The sequence below is a fragment of the Grus americana genome, chromosome Z, assembly GCF_028858705.1.
Source record: "Grus americana isolate bGruAme1 chromosome Z, bGruAme1.mat, whole genome shotgun sequence".
Lineage (NCBI taxonomy): Eukaryota > Metazoa > Chordata > Aves > Gruiformes > Gruidae > Grus > Grus americana.
The window spans coordinates 62,312,850-62,337,389 of record NC_072891.1 but is presented as its reverse complement, the minus strand read 5'-3'; the positions used below and the strand labels follow the sequence as shown (position 1 = coordinate 62,337,389).

General features: G+C 37.1%; 1 protein-coding gene across 3 annotated transcripts in view; it reads left to right on the top strand.

The window, feature by feature from the left end:
- Positions 1-18,763, top strand: part of FBXL17 (F-box and leucine rich repeat protein 17) — a 307,633-nt gene extending 288,870 nt beyond the window's left edge. The window contains exons 9-10 of one of the 3 annotated variants that reach the window (XR_008574640.1): positions 13,833-18,227; positions 18,592-18,763. Coding sequence is in view for 2 of the 3 variants with exons in the window: in XM_054809505.1 (XP_054665480.1) it covers positions 13,833-13,970 (138 nt within the window). In the remaining variant the exon portion in view is untranslated. Of the gene's footprint in view, positions 1-1,481; positions 1,597-13,832 lie in introns of those variants that run through there. The other 2 variants (XM_054809505.1, XM_054809506.1) reach the window with 2 other exon arrangements.
- Positions 18,764-24,540: the final 5,777 nt, after the last annotated feature.

Genomic DNA, 24,540 nt, shown 5'->3' with positions numbered 1-24,540 from the left:
AATTATAGTTACTACAGTCTATGTTCCTCTAATTGCTGGTTAATGCTTTCCTAGTTTGTTACAAAGGATTATATACCATCTTTTGTGTTATGAAAGTCAATTGTGAAAAGGAAAAAATATTTCTTGAGAAAACGTCAAGGAAGATAGAAAAGCAGTGTTGACTGCGTGCCTCCAAGTGGGTGCACGTATGTGTACACACATGCCTGTGTGCATGTATACGAGTATGCAAAGTATGGTAGCTAAAACTTGTTAAGAAATGAGTAAATGCTGTTACAGCAAACACTGTAGTAGTTGTACTACCATTGGGAATTATTTTTTTGCTTGCAAAGGCTTGATGAGAAAAATAGCTCCACAGACAGAATGAAGTAAGTATCCTTGACTTAAGAGTTTTTGGCAGCTAGAAGATGCCAGCTCCCTTTTTCCACTGCAAATGAACAGAGAAATTACTGAACAAAGTCATGTCTTCAACTGTCTCTCCCCAACATCATGCAGAACTAATTTTTTCCAGTGGCTGCTCTATTAAATTAAAAATGTCAGTGTCCGGCACATCATTAAAGAGAATTCTTGGGTGGTGCAGAAGGATTTATTTACATGCCCCATTGACTGAAAATTTTGTCTTTGGACTATTGTCAGCTTGCAGTGAAGAGAGGGTTAGAAGATTTGCCCCTTCTAATTAGCCTTCCTTTACTAAGGTACTGACTGTTATGCTAGTACCAGGTAGCATTTATGTTTTTTTACGAATTCCCAGGCATTGGAGGGGAAGTACTTAAACGTAGTTACATAAGGAACATATGTAAGTAGACTTCAAATGGTTACCACTAAAATACTGTTTATGACCCAGGCTTTTTGGAATTTCTTTGATATGCAGTTGACATAAATTAGAGGCGTCAAGGGTCCTCCCAAGAAAGATCAGAGAGGCTGCAAGCCTGGGTAAAGGCAGGCTCTGTTTTATGCCATTGATTATCTGAATGCCTCCAGGCAATGTTTCAGTAGATGCAGAGCGTTATTGATCTACACCATGAAAATAATCAAATTATTCATTTCTCATCAAACTGCTATTGCCATGACCTTTCTTTTTATCATGTTTCCTACCATCTAACATGCATACCACAGGTTTTTTTCTTAAAATAAATGTCATTGTGTTGAGAAGTCTCATAAAAAATGCTGACTTTACCATGAGATCATCATAATGAGGGCATAGATTTAAGTTGGAAGTTTTCTAATAAGCATTTTAACACTATTTTTTCAACATTTAAGTGTTGCTAAATAGCAACATAATCTCTATTTACAAATAACATACAGAAAAAAGTCAAAGATTATTAAATGCTGAAAGTCCTTCTGAACTATCCGAAGTATAAGTTTGGTTTAGAAAACAAGTTTATGCTTAGATGCACAAAATCTAAATATTCTTTTCAATGTAAAAATATTAGAGGCAAGGTTACTAAGCAAATGTCTCTTCTTTTATTTCTAATTTTCCCTAGCACCTCAATGACTTTGGCAAATGCAGATTTCCCTGCGCTACACAGCAGTGGTGTCTGACGCCTGGAGAGAGCTCTGAATGAACCAGTACTTCTGGAAAGGTGCAGGGCAGTGTGGACACACAGGCATAAGTCCTGATAGCAGCTTAACTTCCAAAGTACAGCACCTTGTGCAGGAAAATTAGCACTCAGCAAGACTCATGAGATACTGTCATATAGATGTGGTACCATAACTTACTGCTTCCATTTCCATGAGTACCTCAGGAAATGCTAGCTTGATCTCTACAGGGTCCTGCATTGTACAGCATAGGTACAGTGAGACATGTACCATTAGTTTTCTGTGTCAGACAGGCTCCTGAGAGACTATGATCAAGACCTCCAAAAGTGTTTAGGCATTCAGAAAGTAGACCCTAAATATTTTTAAGTACCTATATATTGGACAAAGAAATTCCCCAGTTGCCTGCATACAAACATCAAAACACACTCGGAAGCGGTTGGACCCTTCTCCCTTCTGATCTCTCACACATTAATTGGTATCAACTGTGTGCAAATATGTATTTGTGTGCATATGTATGTGGAGGTCTGTACAGGCACCTGGCAGCACTTGGGACTGCACAAGTTGTGTTTCATAAAAAGGAAATGCCATTCTGAGTCTCCAGTTCCTTTGAAAGCAGTAAGAGATAAAATCAGTAGTTATTTAAGGCCTAAGCAGGACATTTTAGATTTTTTTTAATTAGAAAGACGTAGTATTTCTGTTTTGCATTCTGCTGTTACCACCTGTGTTGGTGCTATGCCCCACTCCCAGGGGCAGCGAGCCAGGCTTCATTGCCTCGTATTGCCGCTTCCCAATGCTCTGGCAGCACAGTGAAACCACAAACTCCCGAGTTTCTCTGCACAGAGGAGTGCTGCGCTGTTGTGGGCTGCAGCCCAAGGTTGTGTTTTGGGACTTGACATGAGCGTGTGGGAACATGTAGCTGGTTTGTATACCGCCAGGGTACATTGAAGCTCTGATTTGTCACCTCAGTTGTCTCCAGAACCAGGGGTTATATTCAATTCAGCTCAGTTCAATTCCCCCACAGCAGAAAGAGAACATGGCTATCCATTCTTCAGACCAAATTTTAATTGTAGCTCTTTTGTGTTGTTTTGTTTGTTTGTTTTTTAATCAATCACAGCTTAGGAAAGTATATATTTTAAAGTATAATTCGCCCTTTAAATACTTGAAACTTTGAGAGAGGCATGGGCAGTTATGGGCCATTTTCTTTTCTCCCACAATCACTGGCATGAGGATTCCTAAGAACTGTACTTGCATCCTGAGGGTATAAAATGATGCCTGCATCAGATTCAAGATTCCAGTCCACACGTTTCAAGCTTCTTTTTCTGAACACAATTCTATACATTTCTACCCCTAAACTGATTAGATCATATTTACTTGTTGTAATTACTTAGTTGATTATTTTTTATTTCATATTTCCAAAATAAATCGGAGGAAGAAGGCAATGTTCTCTCTGCTGTTTATTGCTAGAATTCATTTTAAAGATGTCTTTGTAGCACTTCTGTATTGTGCTTTCACATCAACCCAAAAAGCTTTAAATAATGGCAGTTTGAAATCTTCACCTTTGTGGAAAATGGCTGGGTATCACCTAGGAAATAGTGGCTAAAAACTTGATCTGTTTTTCTGGCTGATAGCTTGACTGGTTGAACAATGTGTCAGAATAAACTTACCATGGAGTTCGCAACTTTTCTCACACGGTTGTTCGTATTTCAAGATCCTTTTCCTAAAGCTGTGGTGCTATTTGCAATGGTTATCAGCAGTGCTACCATGTAAATGCAGGAGACATTTCTTGGGAAAATACGCAGAAAAATGACACTGAAAAACAGAGGCCGCAAAATTCAACATTCACAGCTATATGTGAATGAAATAGAGTCTGACAAAGTTGGCTGTGAATGGATACACAACTTCATTTAATAAGTCATCATGGCCATTATTCCTTGCTTTTTTCTTTTTTTCTTTTTTTTTTTTTTAAGAAATTCAAGTTACTTTTCATGAAAATATTTCTGAAAGCCTGTAGCTTATTCCAGATGACTTTCTCAGATGAATTGTAGCATGGATTTCCTATTATACTTTTACTGAGAAGTTAGAGCACAGAAATTGATGGTCAGTACAACTGACAGACAAACTCTTTTATGTTACCACAGAGAGGAAGGAAGATAGATGACCCCTACAAATAAAAAGAAATCATTTGCATCTTAAGTAAGAATAAAATTTTGATTTTTAGAATATCAATATATTTTTAAAATCGTTTATCACTTTATCCTTCTATAAAATCTGTTTTAGAAATATTTATAAATATATATCCTGTGCTAACTGCAAATCGTTAGCATAACTGGATTCAGCTCCTGTTGTATGTAAGGAAATGCCAGCTTCTGAAAAAACTTACCAACTCAGGGAAAAAAGACTTTGCAATTAAATATACATATGTTAATAAGGATGACCGGAAACATGTTTACCCTTCATCTACAAACTTTTAGTTTGCATAGATAGTTTGTAACTGAAGTTAAGTAAGTGAGAAAGAGATCTTAGGTTCTAGAGATACATCTTTACATTTCAAATACATTTTTGAGCTAAACTGTTCTTAATCAACAGTAGAACAGTGAGAGTACAGAGCCATGGCTTGTTTTAATATAATTATCACAGTAATTTGCCTTCCACCTTCAGAAAAGGCTAACTATCATTAGCCTGATTAAAACATCTGACAAATGGCTACCATTTCTTCTTTTATATTTTAAGGGGTTCGCTTTGAGATAGCAAATTATGGTTTTGTGATATTGAAGAGGACTGAAAATATCCAATCCTTCCCTTTAAGAAAAGTTCTTTAGCACTTATTTTTCTCTTAAATCACTATAATTTGTTTGAGTTACGTTGCTGCATATTAAAAAGGATACTCTGTGTTTTTTTAAAGTTCTATATGTATAGGAACTGCCATTGATATGTCTCTCTGAATAATGAAGATTTTAGATTCATAAAATCTGTGAATACCATTAGAAGGAAACGACAGTTATCCTTTCTAACCCACAACAAAAGAAAAATAGCATTTATTACACTTTGGTTTTCAATACAACAGTTTTAAAAGACTGAACAATACTTTTTTTCCCTAGCTAACTAGAATAACAGATCCATTACATGTGTTAATGAAAGCATCTGCTAAAATTTAAGAAAGGATTCTTTATCAAATTGAACTTCTGATACTTCTAGTTTAACTGTTTCTTTACCAAAAGATTTTTATCCTCCAGGCTGATAGTTCAGCAACATATCCATGGCAATAGGCCGAAGATGGAATCTTCCTGAGTTAATGAGTCTGTCCTTGTTTTTAAAAAGCAACCACCTGATGATGTCATGCTACAGTAGAAAAATGGGCACTCATGTACTGATCAATAGTTCAAAATCAGGATAAGGCCAACTATTAAGGAAAAATTCAATGTGAAGTAGTTACAATTTTTATGATTAGAAAAAAAAGAGAGGGAAATTTTTAGAAGCATTGTCCCCTGGAACTTCCAGTCATTTTTGCTAGCTGACAACTTTTTGAGAATGATTTCTCTGTTAATTGTACAGGCCATCGTTTTGACAAGTATTACAATAATGTGCTCAAATTATTGTTAATGTAGCAGAATAGGAAGCAAAATATTCAATGCTATTAATTCAACAGACAGAAAGTAATTTGAAAGAATATTTATCACTATATAAATAAACACTGTCATTTCACTGCATATGGGCCTTTATTAGCTGCAATTTTTATAAGTAAGAACAAAGCAATACACAGTTTCATCATAAATTTGAAATGCTTATGAACTGGTAATATTTTTACCATGAAATTTTGTATAGATGGAGTCTAGAAGAAATTAATCAGAGTGAAATGAACAGAATTAGGAAACCAACAAACCAGCCAAACTAAAAGGCTCCTTTAGATGGGTTTCTTTGATTTGATAGAAAAATAAACCCTCACAATAAGCAATGAGAATTGAGAATGAAATCTTTATCACTTACACAACTTTAATATTCAGTATTGTGTTGGCAGTAATGATTAGGACAGCAAGGCCTGAAATGATGGTTCTGCTTGAAAACTATGCAAACTCAGAGACCTGAAATGGATTATTTTGTTAGCTTGCAGTAGTGTAGTGACTTCAGCAATTGTGCAGGGACTGTCAGTTTGAGGCAGTAGCATTCACCTGTGTAAACAACCACAACAATGAATTTCATCCCTCTAGGACTCTAACTTTCTGTCGAGACTTAAGCAAAGAACTGTAAAGGGACTATACTCCACAAGTAACCTTGCTCATTTTCTGAAACCCTTCCAGAAGTGCTGTCAGTGAACTTTAGAGGGTTTGTGTATTCCATTTATTTCACTTCACACGGCAGAAAAGATTACAGAAACTTCTGTTTACGCGCTCCTTCCCCTTTCCAAATGTAAGTGGGAAATTAATTGCTAAGATTTAACACAATTAAATGGTTGAATGTCATGATAATAATAGTCCATCAGACTGTACTTGTCCATATCATTATGAGTCCACAAATACAGTGTTTGTATCTGCATGCATGTGTGCTTTTTTTTTTGCTTTTTTTTTTTGCCCTTTTTTTTTCTTGTAATAACAGCATTGATTAAGTCAAATACATTCTTTGTTGAAATCGTAAGGGACTTTATTTCAACTATAGGATATTGTGCTAATATTGGTAGTGCTGTTATTTTATTAAAGTCCTAAACAAAGGTTCTGCCCCTGGGCATGAGGGCAGTCACTGAAACTCTGTGGAATATGTCTGCCTTAGCTGATCAAATGCACTTCACAGGAAACGTTTCCAGAAATCTTTAATTTTGTTATGGCTACAGGCAACAGTTATAATTGGGCCACCTGAGAATATAATTCATTCAACTATTAGCAGAAGAAAATCAAAGTGCACTTTTTATAAGACACTGACTTGAGGAAGCAAACCATAGAGAAAAGAAAGTGTGTATGAGAATGTGTTTCTTAATAACTCCAAGTGTGTATATTTTGGCTTTTGTTAAAACATTAGAGAAATTGGAACATAAAATGCATCCAAAATCCATCATTATGGATACACACAATGATTATGGAGTCATTTCTTTGTCCACTACATACAAATTTGGCTTTCATGTAATACTGCTCTATGTATACTGAGACAAAAATGCACACAAATTTCAGTACCTCTAATGCTGCAATACCACTCCATAAGCAAAAATGTCAGTAACATGATAAGAAAGCCCTTTTGGAACAAATCAATTTGCATTTATTTTGTGTAAAGTTGGTTTTGTGATTCTTTATATGTAGAAATTTAATGATAATACTTGCACCCTGTTAACCTTTATTATTATACTTCTGTATGGCAGCTCTCAAAATTTTTTGGTGTGACTGTTACTCTCACCTGCTAACATTTCCCTAGAATTCTTTATAAGTACTGGATTTCTAAAATTAAGCTAGCAGTTCTACATATTACTAATGCCTTTCTGTGCAGATATTGCAGACTAACCATATTATAACTTGGTTTGTTATTTTTTATTAATGACTGGCCTATAAAGTTATATAACTGAAGGTACCTACCTGTATTGTCTTCAGGAGAGTGCCCATGATGTCAGCACTCTCCAAAATCAGCTAGCCATATTCCTGTTCCAAGGGCTAAGTTAGATATTATGCAAAAATTATTTCAGCAATCCATGACTGTATGATGTTATGAACTGCTGAGGAGCATAGGCAAGTTTTCCAAAGAAGCTTTAATACTGGCCCTTTGCACTAATCCAGTTTTGCAAGTCTGGGGTTTTTGCATGTGAGTTTGAGGGGCTTGGGTTTTTTTAATTATAAGGCTGCTTATTTATTTCAGTTATTAACTTGGAATGGAGATAACTTTTTCTTTTCAATTATCAAGTGAATTGGATGTTACCCTGAAGTTTTTCCACAGGTACTGCTAAAAAATATGTCCCCATCTTTCTTATAAGCCCCCTTTAGGTACTGGAAGTCCACAATAAAGTCTCCCCAGGGCCTTCTGTCCTCCCCAACTCTCTCAGCCTCTCCTCATAGGAGACATGCTCCATCCCTCTGATCATTTTTGTGGCCCTCCTCTGGACCCGCTCCAACAGGTCCATGTCTCCCCTGTGCTGGGGACCCCAGAACTGGATGCAGTACTCCAGGTGGGGTCTCACCAGGGCAGAGTAGAGGGGCAGGATCACCTCCCTCGACCTGCTGGTCACACTTCTTTTGATGCAGCCCAGGATACGGTTGGCTTTCTGGGCTGCAGGCACACACTGTCAGCTCATGTCCAGATTTTCATCCACCAGCACCCCCAAGTCCTTCTCCACAGACTGCTCTTAATCCCTTCATCCCCAGCCTGTATTGATACCAGGAGTTGCCCCGACCCAGGTGCAGGACCTTACACTTGGCCTTGTTGAATCCCATGCGGTTCACAGGGGCCCACTTCTCAAGCTTGTCCACATCCCTCTGGATGGCATCACATCCCTCTGGATGGCATCCCATCCCTCAGGCGTGTCAACCGCACCTCTGAGTTTGGTGTCATCTGCAAACTTGCTGAGGGTGCACTCGATCCCACTGTGTCACTGATGAAGTTATTGAACAGTACTGGTCCGAGACCCCTGAGGGACACCTCTCATCACTGATATCCATCCAGACATTGAGCCGTTGACCACTATCCTCCAGATGCAACAATCCAACCAATTCCTTATCCACTGAACAGTCCCTCCATCAAATCTGTACCTCTCCAATGTAGAGAGAAGGATGTTGTGGGGGACCCCGTCAAAGGCTTTACAGAAGTCCGGGTAGATGACATCCGTAGCTCTTCCTTTTCCACTGATGTACTCACTCCATCATAGAAGGCCACTAGCTTGGTCAGGCAAGACCTGCCCTTGGTGAAGACCTGCTGGCTGTCTCAAATCACCTCCCTCTCCTCCATGTGCCTTAGCATAGCTTTTAGGAGGATCTGTTCCATGATCTTCCCAGGCACAGAGGTGAGTTTGACAGGTGGATAGTTCCCAAAGTCCTCCTTTCTACCCTTTTGAAAAATGGGTGCACTGTTTCCCTTTTTCTAGTCACCGAGGACTTCACCTGACTGCCACGACTTTTCAAATATCATGGAGAGTGGCTTGACAACTACATCAGCCAATTCCCTCAGGACTCTGGGATGCATCTTGTCAGGTCCCATAGACTTATGTGTGTTAAGGTGCCTCAGGTGGTCCTGAACCTGATCTTCTCTTACTGTGGGAGGGACTTTGCTCCCCCAGTCCCTGCCTTGAGGTCCATCCACTTGAGAGGTGTTGCAAGAGAGGCTGTCAGTGAAGACTGAGGCAAAAATGTTGTTGAGTACCTCAGCCTTCTCCTCGTCCATTGTTGCCAGTTTCCCAGTCGTGTTCATCAGGGCTAATGAAGCTATCAGTCTTATTAAAAAGAAATGTCTAGTTCAACTGATGGTTTCAATTGTAATCCCTAATTTATCTTAACAGGATTGGGAAAACTTGACTCCCTTGAATTTAATAAGATCTGTCCTAGGAACATAAAGGAATCAAAAGGTAAAGAAAAATAGATCCTAGCCCCTTGGAATAATTTGATATCTTTAGAAATTCTTGATTTTAGAATCTAGAAATGAAAGAAAACAGTGCTGAAATTATCACCAGAATTCTGGCAAATGATATGGCATATTTAAAAATAAAAACCTAAAAATTATCTAGTAAATATTTATGCTTGCAGTTTGAATTTTCCATGAGAACTCATGGAAGATGGCATAAAAGAAATTACTCATAGTGGTCTGTGGCATAATTGGTGTATCAAATGAGTAAATACTCGCAATCAGACCAGATGTGTAAGTCTAGCATACCAGATCAAAAATCTGACTGGATATTTTTCTGTGAGTAGCTTATTAATTGAAAAATTAGTTTCAGTTTATACTGAACCTGAAAAATCAGCTCATAAATGCCAGTTAGTTTGTCATGGGAAAAATTATTTACAGACTGGAGAGGTTTTCCAACCTTTCTGTTGTAGGTAGATCATTTTACCTAAAGGAGAGAAAGAGTTTTGAACACTGATTTCCCATTTTTCTCAATATTTCACCCACATTATTTATATAGCAGAGTGAGATTAGAGTCCTCCAAAGGAGCATTCCCAAAACCGTTTTGTGAATGTTCTACTTCGCATAGACTAGATGAGTTTGTGTTCTTCTTTCCCAGATGAATTCCTAACTATCACATGAGGAAGTGTTCTTTTTCATTAGTGCAGATGATATTTAAATACTCTTTGCACAACCACACTATCATCAGAAGAAGAAATTGAGGAGGTGCTACCCCAGATAATACTTGTCACAAAGTCAATAATACTCTCGCAGGAAATAGGTGATATGTGTTCAGATGTCTTTAAGCAAAAAGGATTCAAAACTGTAACTTGTAGGTAACTGCTCTAATTGAGTTAAAAGGAGATGACATCACTTGGTCCTGCCAGTTTCTGTAACCCATTTTCTTCTTTGTTTTTGTTTTTGTTTTTTTTTTTAATCTATTCTTTGGCCTGAAATAAATTTTTATTTCAGCAAGAAAAAATAATTTTCAAACCAATCTTTGTTGTTGTTTTCTTTTTTCTGTTTGATGACCAGGATTCACACAAACCTATTACTTTGACTGTTAATGATATGGACTGCGTTCTTTCATTATGTGTTAAAACATAATTGAAGGGCTATTCAAATTCAAATGAATGATTATGTATTAGATAATCTAACTAGTTTATCTTCAGACAGCAGTCTTCCTTTTGACAACTCAAAAGATGAAGATTAATGAAAGTTCTGTGGAAGAAACATACCATTTTAAAGCATATTAAGATGTGAAGATTTTTAATTTTCATCCATTGAACAAGAATGTTCAAGCTCAGAAGAGAAAATTGCCCTGTTTGTGTAATGAATTTATTTTGGGAATGGCATTCAGTACTTTTGTTTTATTACCAGTCAGACTGCATCTTAACAAAGAGACAGAAGCTTGTGTTCTAATGGTTAGGCGTAAGACTTCTTTTCATCTTAATCCTACCATTAGGGGAACCAAAGACAAGGATACTAAGGGCGTTGACTCAGGTATTATTTATCTCATTCATTAACAAAGAACAACCTTTTGATTTCTCTGTTTTCCTAACATTTAGATAGTGCAGTTTTAGTCCAATAGTACAGAAAGTTTAAAATACTAAAAATTTTACACTGTTTTAGTGTTTGACCTGACTTTTCTCATGGTAGATGAAAAGCTTTCCAAATCTTCTGATAGGGGATCATTTGTGGCTTAACTGTCCACATTTGTTTCTTATTCTGGGATCCATGTAGGTTGTCCCACTGCCAAATAAGATTCTTTTTCTCCCTGTTCTCTTGTGTAATCTTACATTGAATTTAATTTGTCCAGTATATTTTTTAACTATTTGCTGTTACTTTCTTATGATTAGAAATATTTACACTTAACTAAAAGTTGCATTTATGTGATCATTTATCACAAAGCTTGGTAGGATAATTTTTTCCTCTATGATGAGAGTAAAATCAATTTTTTAAACTCAAAGTAATTTCTTTCTGTAACTGTTATAGTTCCAAATGTGTACATAGAATTTGTTGTTACTTTGCTGTTTAACACCACTGAAGTTATTGTCTAGGATCAAACTAATAATTTTAAATGTTCATTTAACACTCCAGGAAAAAAGCAGAAAACCTTCTACTATTCAGGTTTTGGTCATAAAATAGCTGATTTTGTCAGTGTCACTTCTGCAATGGTTTTAACTGCCTTCTGTATGCTCATTTTTATTTTATTTGGCATTCAATACCAAAAGTTTCCTTTTCCAGTTTAGTAAAGTAGTAATAGCAATTAGTAACAATTGTATTAAATATTATTTCATCCAGTAATAATTGTATCAGAAAAAAAATTAGGATGAATGGGTAGTACTAGATGGTTTACCATAGATTTCTTCATAGGCTTTAAGACTGAAAGATACCGTTATTATCATCTGTCTCCCTGAGTATCATGGGCCATGCTGTTTCACTTAAGTTAGTCTTGTAGTAAATACGTTAGCTTATATATAGCTAGACTGTAGCTTCTGTAAGTGTGTTCAGTCTTATGTCAAAGACACCAGGACATGGAGATCATTACCTATCTTGCTGTCTTTGAACATCATCTTTGTAACAAATTTGCCTTACTTGTTTCCTGTAACAGAAAATCTGCTTTATGATATAGGCTCTAAAGCTATAATATCCATGCCATTCTAACAAATAAAGCCCAGCAGGTATACGTCAAATCATAACCACCTCTACCTGCTAGTAATATTTGCATCTATCGAGCAGATAAACAATATCTCTTCTTTAAGTTTCCCATTAAGACAGAGCAGAATGAGCAGCTGTCTGCTGTGGTAAGCGTCTTTGTTGTGGCTGAGTTAACCATTAAGAGAAGTTTCTGGTAGTATGATAGATTCCACCATGGCTTTCTGCACTACAAATTTAAAGAAAAGAGCCTTTTGACTATTTTTGAATAGGCAAAAAGTAGCAAATACTGCTACTTTAGAGGATTCTTCCCTACCAAGTAATACTTCTATGAAGTGTTGCTGACAGTTTGAAAGTATGTATTCAGCTATAAATATCAAATATTTTTGAGGACTTGGGCTATCTGTGATTTCATTTTGATTTATTAAAAGTCACTTCTTGTTTTTCAGCACTGGAGGATGTTACTGTAACGCAGTAATTTGCCAAAAGAGTACAGTTTGTGCTATGAAGGGATGTTAAACCAGTTTTCTATCCAAGTCAGTCTCGGCTAGATGAAACTTCCAATGAAGATTGAGTGTTTCTATTATCATAGTAGAAGAACTGGATATTAGACCTTTCATTTATCCTTGTCATTGAGTGCAATCACTGTTCAGAAGGATGTGCTCCTTGTTATCTGTTAAGGACAAAAATATTATTACATACTGTGGTCACTGTGCTTTAATAATATTATTCCCAAGGTGGATCTTTGTAATGGTAGTAAATATTTTAGTCTAGTTTTTTACTTTTGTCCTTGAATGTGGAATACCATGGGGAAAAAAGCAAACAATTATATCCATTGTACATCCTACTGATCTAGGTGGTTCAGTATTTAAATGTAATATCGATGCATTTTAAAATGCCCGAGTGTTCAGCAAAGATTTCAAAGAGAGCTACCTAGAAGTTATGATTCTTAGGTTAATCTTTTACTTATCTAAAGGCTGAAGAAAACTGTCTACTTCTGTGATATGAACTGCAATCAGCTTAAAAATAATTGACAAATTAATCCCCTCACAGCACTGCAATTGTAAAGATGTGAGGTTTAGCTAGGCTTGTCTGATTGCCTTGTCTAATAAAGGTGCTATCTTTGATGTCTAAGATTTAGGAGGGACATCCGAGACCTGACAAGCTTGTATGTTTTAATTATCGATCCCAACATTTCTGCCCAAAAAACCTTTGTGCAGTGTTAGCCTCACACCAAAAGGCTAAAATAAAAAATTCTACCAGTGATGTAGACATGCAGGACTTTTAACCTTTGGAAAATTTGATCTGAATTGGTAAATTGGTAAATTGATCTACCTGCAATATAGAACAGTTTGCATTCTTTTCCCCATGTTTAGTAATGTTATCTCTTATTTTTCATTGCAACCACATTGATAGCTACCATACAGTGCAAGTTCATTTCAGTAAGGTTAATTGTGGAGTTACTACTTAGTATATGTAAAAGTATCATAACAATACCATAAGTTAATTAATAGATGTAATCAATTTTCATTTTCCAAAGCCAAGAAAATCTTACATTTCAAGCCTACGTCTGCTTGAGTGAGTTTGAATAAACATGCTTCTATTTCAAGACAGAAATCTGTTACTCTGGGCAGCACTTTGATAAACAGGATGGGTTTTCTTTGAATAATTAGGTTTGGGGGTCTTTGAGTGGCCAGCATAGTCAAGCCTAGAGTGAAAATAGTTTAATAGATTGTTAAACATTGTTGCAGTTTTCTAAACAAAGCTGTTTTCAAATGGAGACTATTTGTCTTTCCTCTTTGCTTTCAATCACAGCTAATCTAACAGCATTTACTAGAACGTTATATAAAACTTCTCCATTTACAATAAAATTGAGGTGTGGGCTTTTTTCTCTAACAGAACATTACATTCTGTACATTTTGTTTTGTGATAAATGCACCCAAATCTGTAGTATCAGTGAAGAGCCCAATCCTACAAGTCATCCCAGGAGTCCGAAATTCAGTCGTTCATTTTGCTTGCATAATGTTGCCCATTTTATTCACTTTTTGCACATCATAGATTCTTTTCTTCGGTTGCAGGTGAATGAAGCCACAGTGGAGCAGCTAGTGCAGCAGTATCCACATATAACCTTCAGTACGGTACTACAGGATTGCAAGAGGACATTGGAACGGGCTTATCAAATGGGCTGGACACCAAATATGTCTACTGCCTCTTAACCTCCTATACTAACATGATAGTTTCACTCTGCTGCATTCAGTAGATATAATGGGGATTGCAGAGGGTTCACAACCTTTCATATGATGCAATATAATTGTGAGTTTACAGAGGTTACAGTAAAATGGTAAAAGCTGTACACTGACTTTAATGTACTGTACAACTAAATACTAATATCGAAGCAAAACTTTAGAAATGCATCATATTTTTGTTTGCATAAAAGATATAAAAGCCTTGTCAAGATTTCTTGAAGTGGATTCCTACTAGTTCTTGGGATAGTTTGAGTTGTAGATGTTAAGCTTGTTTTCCTCTGTTTACTTTACTTTGCTTTGGTCATGCGTGTTTCCTTTGATTTGTAAGTGGTAACTCAGTGCTAGCACCAGTGCAGTTGATCAGTAGAAGTCTGTGTTGAAACTGGGAGCTAAACTTGATGCTTATTATTTACTAAAGCTACCCCAGCAGTTTCAAGATGCACAGTAATAAGAAAATCTACAAACAATTGTGATTTTCTTATAAACATTTTGATAATTATACAAATCATTAATTTAAACAGGAATCTTAGTAAATGATTATAATGACAGAATTAATGTTTAATGGACAATCTTATTTCTTTTATTTTCATCACTCAACAAAATTGATATCTTCTTTCATTTTTTTTTTTAAATAGATGCTGTAGAGATTTCCAGATCTTTCCACCTTGCCATTTTTATAAGTGAGTTAGCAATGCTTAACCTAACATTGATAACCAGCTCCACTTCATAAAGGCAAACAGTAATTGAATACATCAACTATAACAAATAAGTTAACAATTTTTAAATATCTGATTCAAAAAAATTACTTTTTTTTTTTAAGTGAACTTGTCTCCTCTGACTATGCTGTTATGTTGCTGAATTTGGAAATTCAGATCAATGGGTATAAGCCAATAACAGGATTCCTCTCATTTCCTGTGTGGTTGTTGTTTTACAACCAGTCTTACAATGCAAAGAGAGCTTACCTCGAGAAGGCCATCTAAACATGAGTCCCATCGTGGGTATCATTTTATAGCATCAGATGCTTCCTAATACAGTGTATGCAAGAAAATACCCTGAGTAAATACATAAAACGATTAATTTACTGTGTGTCACATTGCATTCTAAGGAGTTAAATTTGACATGGGGATAGTGTAAATACAGACGTTGCAGCTTCAATTTGAAGTTGCATTAACCTTTAGAGTATTACCGTTTGGTTAAGAATGTTTTCAGGTGTGTAACACTGGATATTTGTTTTTCAAAGGTTACAGCATTTTAATCCAAAGTATGGAATGCTTAAGCTTCAGCTGAAGTTGCCATTATTGTCAAAATATTTTACTAATCGAGAGGTCTAATGCAGCATAACCTAGAAGCTTGTTTAGTATGGCTGTATAACTCTCTGTAAAACTGTTTGCTGATTTCCATAGCATAATTTTTTACAACAGAAACATCAGCTCACCATAATTCCAGTGAGGGTGTTGAATGTTTTCTTACCAGACTTTTCAAAATGGGGATGAACTAATTTCTTTGGAAAAAATATATGGTAAAGTTTTTGCTTGAAATAAGTGGTAAATACATGTGAACGTGTAATGCTGGGCTTTTTATTTACTCAAAAATGGCAACAATATTTTCAGAATAAAGTCAATGGATTATATTGCAGATATAGTACAGAATCTTAGTCATTTTTCATTTAACGTCTTTTTATGAGTGCATTAAAACTATTCATACAATTTGTAAGTTTCTATTTTTTCGTGAAACCTTTGATCTTGCAAGGGGTTTAATAAAAGAAAGAAGAAAGATGTAGTGTCTTCTATTTATCTGTGCTGCTAACTGTACTTGGACTATGCTAACAGAAAGACTGAAATCTCCATCCTTGAATACGCAGAACTCATCTGGGCATGGTCCTGAGCAAACTGATCCAAGCTAGCCCTGTTGCAAGTGGCAGAGTTCAACTAAATGACCTTCAGAGATCTTTTTCGATCTAAAATACTCTATAAGTCTAATTCTTTTTATATATTACTGATCTAGTTGGTCATCTCTTTTCACTTCTGCCATTAAGTAAGTACTTCCAGTAGTTTTGCCTTTTACTGGCTATTCACCTCTCTCTTATTTTTCTGAACATATTAATCTTTATAGATCTCAGTGTGGCTAATTAATTTCCATGGATCTTGGCATTTACATAATTTGGAAGTTTATGTGGTATAGGAATACTAGATGGAAATGTGTTCTTCTAACTGTAGTGTTTCCACAGACAGCTCTTTAATTTCCCTATAATAAATCAATGTTTCCTAAGTCGTGTTATAAGAACAAATAACAATGTTGCACACTCTTTAATTTTTGAAATGTCAGTTAGGGGAAGTACCATTTAAGGGAAAAGGAAAAGCTATTGCCTCTTGAAAAAAACAAAAATTACCCATTTTCTCTTACTCAAAACTTAAAACTCACAGGCAGCTTACATGCTGGATTTCCTAGGTTCCAACAGGCCTGTTTTACTAACAAAATGTCTTTGTTCCTTCAAGATCTGTGTGGGAACCTGCCATCAAGGTATTTGCCTTATCAGAGACATTTCTAGGCCAGAGGAACTGAGCTTGTTCAACGTGCAGAAGAGGACGCTAAGGCAAGCTCCAAGTGCTTTCTTACCTAAGCAATAGGTGGTTATAGAAAAAGACAGAAACCCCTTTATTTTCAGTCGTTCACTCTTCTAAATCCAGGTATAAGTCTGTTTTAATGCCACTCAAATAGTTCAGCTGGTGGTCACTCTACCCATCTCTCACCACTCAGGTGATGTGGAGGGGAGTATCCTCATGCAGTGTGTCCCAGCAGGGGAAATGGCTACCCTTGTGTTTCACATGCAGATTCAACTTCACTCTGTCCAGGCTCCCAGATTAGTGGGAAGCTTAGTGAATTGCCAAATCCAAGCTGGCATACCCCTTCTCAGCAAGTACTCTGTGTAGTACTAGGCAGCTTCTAGTCATCTTTGAGCATGGACAAAGTGAATTTCTCTGAAAAATATCATGGATAAGGATAAACTGATCCCAGGATGACTACAGGTGGCTGGTGGGAGTGACTCAGCATTCTCAAAAGCATTGGCCAAAGGTCTTCAGTGCTACTCCTACAGCAACTGAGTCTGCTTAACCTTCAAAGCTCAGCCATGGCCCCAGAATCCCACTGGGTTCACTCACAGAAAATATTTCTTCCCCCGAAGGTCCTACAAAAGAGCCATCCTTGATAGTTTCCTAGAACTATTAAACTTACCAATCTATCTAGCTGAGTTTTCAAAAACAGTATTTGGTAAAACAAGTTGTAATCCCTTTTGAATAAGAAAATAGCCCTAGTAAGAATAATTAACCAACAGTTAATTTTTTCAGGCTCTCAGCTGGCTTCCATGTGAGCTCACTGACGTCCACCTATATTCTCAAGAAAAAAATATGGCCTTGCTTTTGCTTAATAAACTGTGGCATTGACAGGAACAAAATCAAAGGCAGCAGGTCATGTACACAATAGTTACATGAAAACGTAACAGAGGCACAGAGGAAGCTCTTTAGGAGGCTGACAGGGCCTTCTTCGGGTGATGTGATCTTGAACAAGAAAAGGAAAAGGACTCCTACATCTTACAGATAATTAGGATAGCACAGGGCAGGATAGGACAGGATAGGATAGACTATTTCAGTTGGAAGGGACCTACAATGACCATCTAGTCCAACTGCCTGACCACTTCAGGGCTGACCCAAAGTTAAAGCATGTTATTAAGGGCATTGTCCAAATCCCACCTAAACACTGACAAGCTTGGGGCATTGACCACCTCTCCAGGAAGCCTGTTCCAGCGTTTGACCACCCTCTCAGTAAAGAAACACTTCATAATAAAAGAATGCCTTGCAAAATAACAATTGTAAAAGCATATGTAAAATGACTATGATGATGTCTGATCTTGTAAATATTCAGATTTATATGCTAAATTAGGTGAGGGTTTATATTGCTCATTTATGAAATTCCATATTAACAGAGAGTGACTTTAATCCATTTAAAGAGTCCATTAAAATAAAATTATTTAAAGCAATATTGCTTTTTCCATCCTATAGTTGTTTTTCTCCCAGCCTTCTCCATGAGTGACCTGTTATATTGGCAGTATAGCTGACTGAGGTTTTATTTAAAGTTCTAGTAAATTTAGAAGCAGATACCAAATTGGTTTTTTTTTTTCAAACCACAGACGCCCTGGAGATGCTCCAGGCTTGAGCATGCAATCTCCCACAGGTTGGCACCACTTGAAAAACAAATAATGCTTTATGAGAGTAGTTGTATTTTGCCAATCTAAACGCAGTGAGTACTTGGTGAATTTTCTGACTTCTTGTTTTTGTTGTTTGGGTTTGGTCTTTTTTCTGAAAACCTGTAGAAAATATATTCAATGACTGAAGACTTTTCTTCTCCCCTCCCTCTTCTCACCCTACCTTTTTTACACTTCTAATTTCTTTTTCTTTTTTCGTGGGGGTATGCACAATAAGGCTGTCTTAAATAAAAATGTTGAGTTGATGTGGCAGTTCCCATATGTGATAGCGTTATATAAGATTATAATAAATGTAGACATTTACAAACATGTACTGCTTTTTTTCTTCTGCAGTTTCACTGGTTACAGAAGTTTACTGACCCTTACAACAAATGAGTCATCTGATGAGAAAAACTAGCATTAGCTGTTGAATACCATATACCTGTTCACAACATAATTTCTTTGTACAAAAGTATATCTGAAATTATCTTGTATCAATATTGTACCTGATCTTAAGACCACAGAATATGATAAAAGTTGTTTAAAATATGGGCTTTCTGGTTTTTAATTTTTTTCAATAAGGGGTGGATGGTTCAAGTACTATTTTCCTCCTTTTTTTTCAGTTTGTGTAGACACATTGATCACAAGATATTTATTTTGCATTGAGAAATATGTGAAAGCTCTGCATTTAACTGGTTTTCAGATTGGAGGAGAGGAATTGGAAGGAGCTCGTGTTTGCCGAAATCTTGGATCGGGTTTGCAAGCTAAAAAAACTGAGGCCTACTTTCAGGTTAGGAACAGAACCTTTATTAGTTGAATTCTGTGGTGTTTTCCTAGTTTTGCTTGATACATTATAAACAGCTACACTTGTTAAATTGTCTGTAGTTCTGCTGAGGAAAAGAAATAGACATTTAACTGCAAAAGTCTATCAAAACTAAGCTAAGGACTTACTGGTAAATATTTGTTTAAGCTCGTAAATCCCTGTAATCTCTTATGCTTCAACTGTTCTTGAGCTCCTATATCATCTTTTCTCTGCTTCCAGTCAGTCTCACCCTGGGAAGTAGCACTGAGCTGACAAGTGAGTGTATGCAAAGCAAAACATTGGGCTTTACAGGCAGCTGCTTATTGAGCAGACAACTGCACACAATTGCCTTTCCTTTTTTTTTTTCTTTTTTGAGAGAGAGACAGAAACGCAGCAAATATTTAATTCTAGTCCAAAATCAAGTCCAAAGCAAATGAAAATACTCTAATTCCTGTCATTAAATAAAGATTAAAAAATCAGAATTTTTTTTTTTTTTTTAGTTATCTATAACGTATTTTATATGTCTCATGCTTGCAGGGCTAAATTCAAGCAAGAACAAAAAAAATACCATTCAGGATGATTAGGTAGTGAGAAGAATTTCTGAAATTTCACTTCTGAGTTGTTTATTCTACAGCCAAGTAATTTTGACCAAACCAACTGCCTCCGCTAACTATCTTCAACAAAACCACAGGCATCAATAACCTCAGGGTAAGAAACTTGCACATATGTCAAATATCCACACTTCAAGCAAATGAAATGATTCATTTGCTACTGTGTTTCTGTGACATTCTTTGCTTATACACTTTCAGGAATTTACAACATAATAGGCTGTTCTTGAGCACTTCTGCTTTGCTTGATCCGCAGCTGCAATGCTGCAGGCAAAAAGGGGACCCAAGGACAAAGTGACTAAGGAAACAGAGTCGTCACATGGATGAGATGTTACACAGCAGTTAAATCAGAGAACCTCAACATTTCATATTGCAGCATGAAATATCTCCTCCTAAGTTCTCGTACAAATGAAATGGGTTGTTTCTCCTTTTGGTAGAGAAAGAATAGAAAATGGGGACAGTAAAGTTAATTACAAGAATTCATTGGCTGTTAATTAAACAGTGTTTATACCAAGTCTGTCCTGCTTTTAGCAGACAGCTCATTATTTTAAGGGGGTTTTTATATTTCCAAGTCTTGTTTTACACAAAACTGAGGGCACTAAATGATTTGAGATTCCTTACCTCCCTGTGCTCGGCTACTTGCATGTATTGTCCACAGATGCAATCACCAGAGATGATCTGAGTTGCTGAAGAACAGTCAAATAGCTCAGCTGTTCCTCTGGATCTTTGTCTGCATTAGGCTCAGATTAACACGAATAAATAGGCTATGTCCCACCACTGCAGCTGTGGTTGCTTGACTGGAGACACTTTCACAAGCTGGAATCAGCATCTTTTGTGACGCATGGTCTCTGAACCAATATAAACTAAAAAATTCTCTTCTCTAAGGGATGGGTATTTTTTTTTCTCTAAAATAGGCAGCAAAGTAATAGTTACATACAAAACAAAATGCTTCTGTCCTTGGAGACAGATGAGAAACAAATATAGTGAATGTTAATCATCTTGCTTGATGCTTTGAAAGATGCTCAAATACTGAGGTGAACGAGCAAACTAGAAAATAGACAAAAAAAATTTTCTTGAAGAGAAATTTTCTGCAAAGGAACATTTCTGATCAGGGAGCAAACGCACCTGGAAATCTTTAATGGCAACCAAAAAGGTTGCAGCTAAAGAAAAATTACTTTTTAATGATTCTGCGGAAGTGTGAAGAGAATTCCAAAGTCCAAATGCCTTCATGATCTTCCCAACAGAACAAAGGAAGGGTTTGTTCATTATGAGTTTTCAACTTTTACTCTTTTTTTTATTACAGAAAAATAGAGGCCCAGCAATGAATAAAGATTAATACAATATCTTTGAAGCAATAGAAGTTGTGACAGCCTAGGGAAACTGCAGAGCATTCAGACCAATGCAGCTTAAAACGGTGGTAAGGCTGAACTGGAGTACAGAATGGATCTGAAAACCAGGAGATACAGCTTCAGTCTAGCAGTGGCCCTTGACTAGGCACTGTGTATTTTTTGGCATGTGACATTAGTTTCAGTGGCTACGCTTCTGGTAACGTGAGCAGCGCCACGTGAGCAGCTGTCAGATCACGCCAACAGTCACTGGCACACTCCTGGCCCATGACTACTGCCTCTCCTGAACAAGTTCAGTGCTGGTGATGCCCAGTAGCCATCTCAGGCTCCCTGGATGCAGCCACTGCTTCCTGAGGGCAGGAAGATTTAATGGCACAGGCACATGCTGTTCTGTACCCATCAGCCTCAGCACCAGAGAGCTGTCCTGGGCAAGTTCAACTCATACAGGCATAGCCTTCATGGCTCATCTGCTATTTTCAGATCACAGTTATCTATCAGAAGCTGCTTCTCTGTGTCATGGGTCCCAAAGCACAACCCCAGTCCTGTCCAGCACCATGCCCCAGAGCATCAACCTGCTGCTCCACTGGGTTGCACTCACTCCACTGCAGGGCAGCATCCCTTCCCCAGCCAGGCAGTGGAGAAGAGGCCAAGAGAGAGCCCCTCACCAGGCCAGGTGCCAGCACCCCTCTGCACCTTCGGCACACATGTAACTGCAGACCCGCCATCCATCCTGCCTCTCTCCCCGGCTGCCGTTCAGCCAAGCAAGGGCAACTGCATGATGGGATGAAGGCAGTGAAGGTACTAAGGCAGGCTGACACAAAGAGTACAGTTATGAGGAGGTGGCATCACCATGAGGGCTCAGAAGAGGAAACTGCTGGTAAACTGAAGCCTGTAACTTTATCCCCACACTTTGTTCATGAATTGAACTTTCCTGCTGTAGAGCAGAGGCTATCACCAATTCCCTCTATGATCTGAATGAATCACTACTTTTTAGCAAAATTTTCTCAAAGTAGAACTTAAATTAAGGAATATTTCTGCACGTACTGCTTCCTGCAACAGCACAGGTATTGAAGTCTTTTGCTAGCATAAAGAGCAAATGACCTGATGGCCTTTCTTGAATATATGCCATTTTCTTTATGTTCTCTCATGTGTGGCTTCAGAAATAGTTAACAGTAGGCAGACTATTTGTATTGCATTAGCCAGAGATAGGAGAAAAATGCATTTATGGATCAGTGTAATCCAGTCATTGGTTTATGGTTGCAAAGTCCTTCAGGGACTGTCACAAATTCCCAGCTGTCCCTGAGTGCTAGATTTTGCAATTGCATCCCTGAGCTATCTGCAAGGCATGTAAAATCATATATAACCAGGCAGTTTCCTGTGACTTTGCATCTGCAAAGGCTTGAAAACTATTCCAGCAAAAATGTGCAGTAAATTAAGCTCAGGAAATTTGCCTGTGAAAATTTTGCCGCTGAAAAATAAAGATCTTGGGTAAATCGTCCATGGGTAGAAGTCTCTTTAGCAGAGGTAGAGCAGAGCAAACACAGACAGCTGTTGAATACTGAAATTATTACCAACCCTCAAAAACTTACTTTTCTGACCTTTATATGTTTGTGAGTGTGTGTATCTATCATTTTTTAAATGAAGTTCTGCTGATATTCTTGAAAACTGGAAATATTACATCTGAATTCATTAAAAAAAAAAGTCATCTAACTTTCTTAAATATTCTATAATTCAACACACCATGAAATGATTTGGTATTTGGCAGAAACAAAGATGCCTTGTGTAGCATCTTTGCCAACATGAAGGAATATGTTTGGGAAGTGGCAAGGGCAACACTAAAGGAAGAGAAATTCTCCATAGGTAAGATCAGCCCATCTGTTTGTTTCTAGTCTGGGAAGTTGCCCAGTATACGTGGGGGAGGAGAAAGGTGTATTTCTGTAGTGTGAATGTGTGGGGATAAGAGAAATACATGAATTGGAAGACAAACAAAAACCCCTTGGAACAGCTAATGACCATAAATGGTAACTCTTTGCATCATCAGAGTGTAACAGACAAGAATCACAGATTACTACTAGTATTAGACAAAGGGCAAGAATTTCAAAAGCCTCTGCATGACTTAGGTGAATAAATCCTTGAGGCATTTTTGAAATTTAACAGAAGATGCCCGTATACTATTATGATAACGGCTGTAGAAATTTCTCTCTTGCTCTTTCTCTTTGTAAGTCAAGCCTGCATCAATAAAAGCAAAAATAAGGACTTCCTCTCTGCATGTACATCTACCCTTCCCCTCCCTTCTTTGATGATGTCTAATAAAGGGATGATTCTTTTCCCCTGCCAGAAAGCACAAGTATAAATAACAAACAAGTGATATGTAGATTTTCCTTCCTTTTAGGATATCTGCAAAACAATCAGCCTAACTTGCTGGCAGCTACATTGCAAAGACTGTTTTTTAATTTATTGACTTGCATAGAGTTGCTCCTAAAGTACTTTTTTAACCACAGTCTTTATTGTTTAAGGCTCAGTTAAACCCATTTCTAAAGTTATTGTTACTATGTTAACATTTTTATATATGTTAGCTAAAACATGGACACTTCATTGTCATTACATTGATCTGTGTACTTATATGCATGTTAATGAGATTTATCATCTCATTTACACCTTTTTCTTGATGCTTTGCTTAGAAAATACTTAGTTAAGTACTAAGTACACAGCATTAGCATTTGTACTAGCATTACTATTAGTGCTGATACTCAGTAATACTGAATCTTCTTTGTATCTGAAGTCACAAAGCTTTAAGAGCTACCAAAAGCTTCCATAAAAGAGTAGAGCTGCTGCTCATGCAATTTTGAGCAAACTTTGACCTTGGTCTTTTAAATAAAAATGCCATTAGACACATAGGCTATATCTAAACATTGTGGTATTTATTGTAGTTTCCAAGTAAGTAATGTACAGGAGCTAGCAGCTGGAGTCACTAGCCAGTAATGTGTCACCTCTGCACTTGGATTTATGGATCAGGCTTGAAGGAGTGGTTGATGGCTAACCATTTGACAATCCTTCAAAATGGAAATTTGGGCCCCTTTAACCTCAGTTACAGTCTTAATGCTCACTCACACCACCTTGGAACTTACCTCCTTACTCCTCTAGGTCGGAATTTGCTCCTCTAAGTATACGTAGCTGAGGACCTACATAGTGCCAAAGACCATTAAAAATCCAAAAACAAAAGGGTGTCTACTATTCAGTCTAACTTGAGGTCTGTCAATTTCTGCAGACTCCAAGGAGGCTGAAGTTTTTGAAGCCTGTGAAAAAGCCACTGGAGAGAATAAATAACATTTTCTCATTGAGAATCATAGCTTTTATGAAGTGCTTGGTGTTGAAAAGAGCAACAAGGTCTTCCTCAGGTCATTCAGGAAGTGAGAAGAGTTAATACTACTTTTTAACAAGTTTCCAGTGAGACTTAACAGTGGCTTATACAAGAGAAAACATATAGAAATTATTTTAACTCCTAAAATAAAGCTATCTCTGGTAGCAGTGCAAGACACAGTAATAA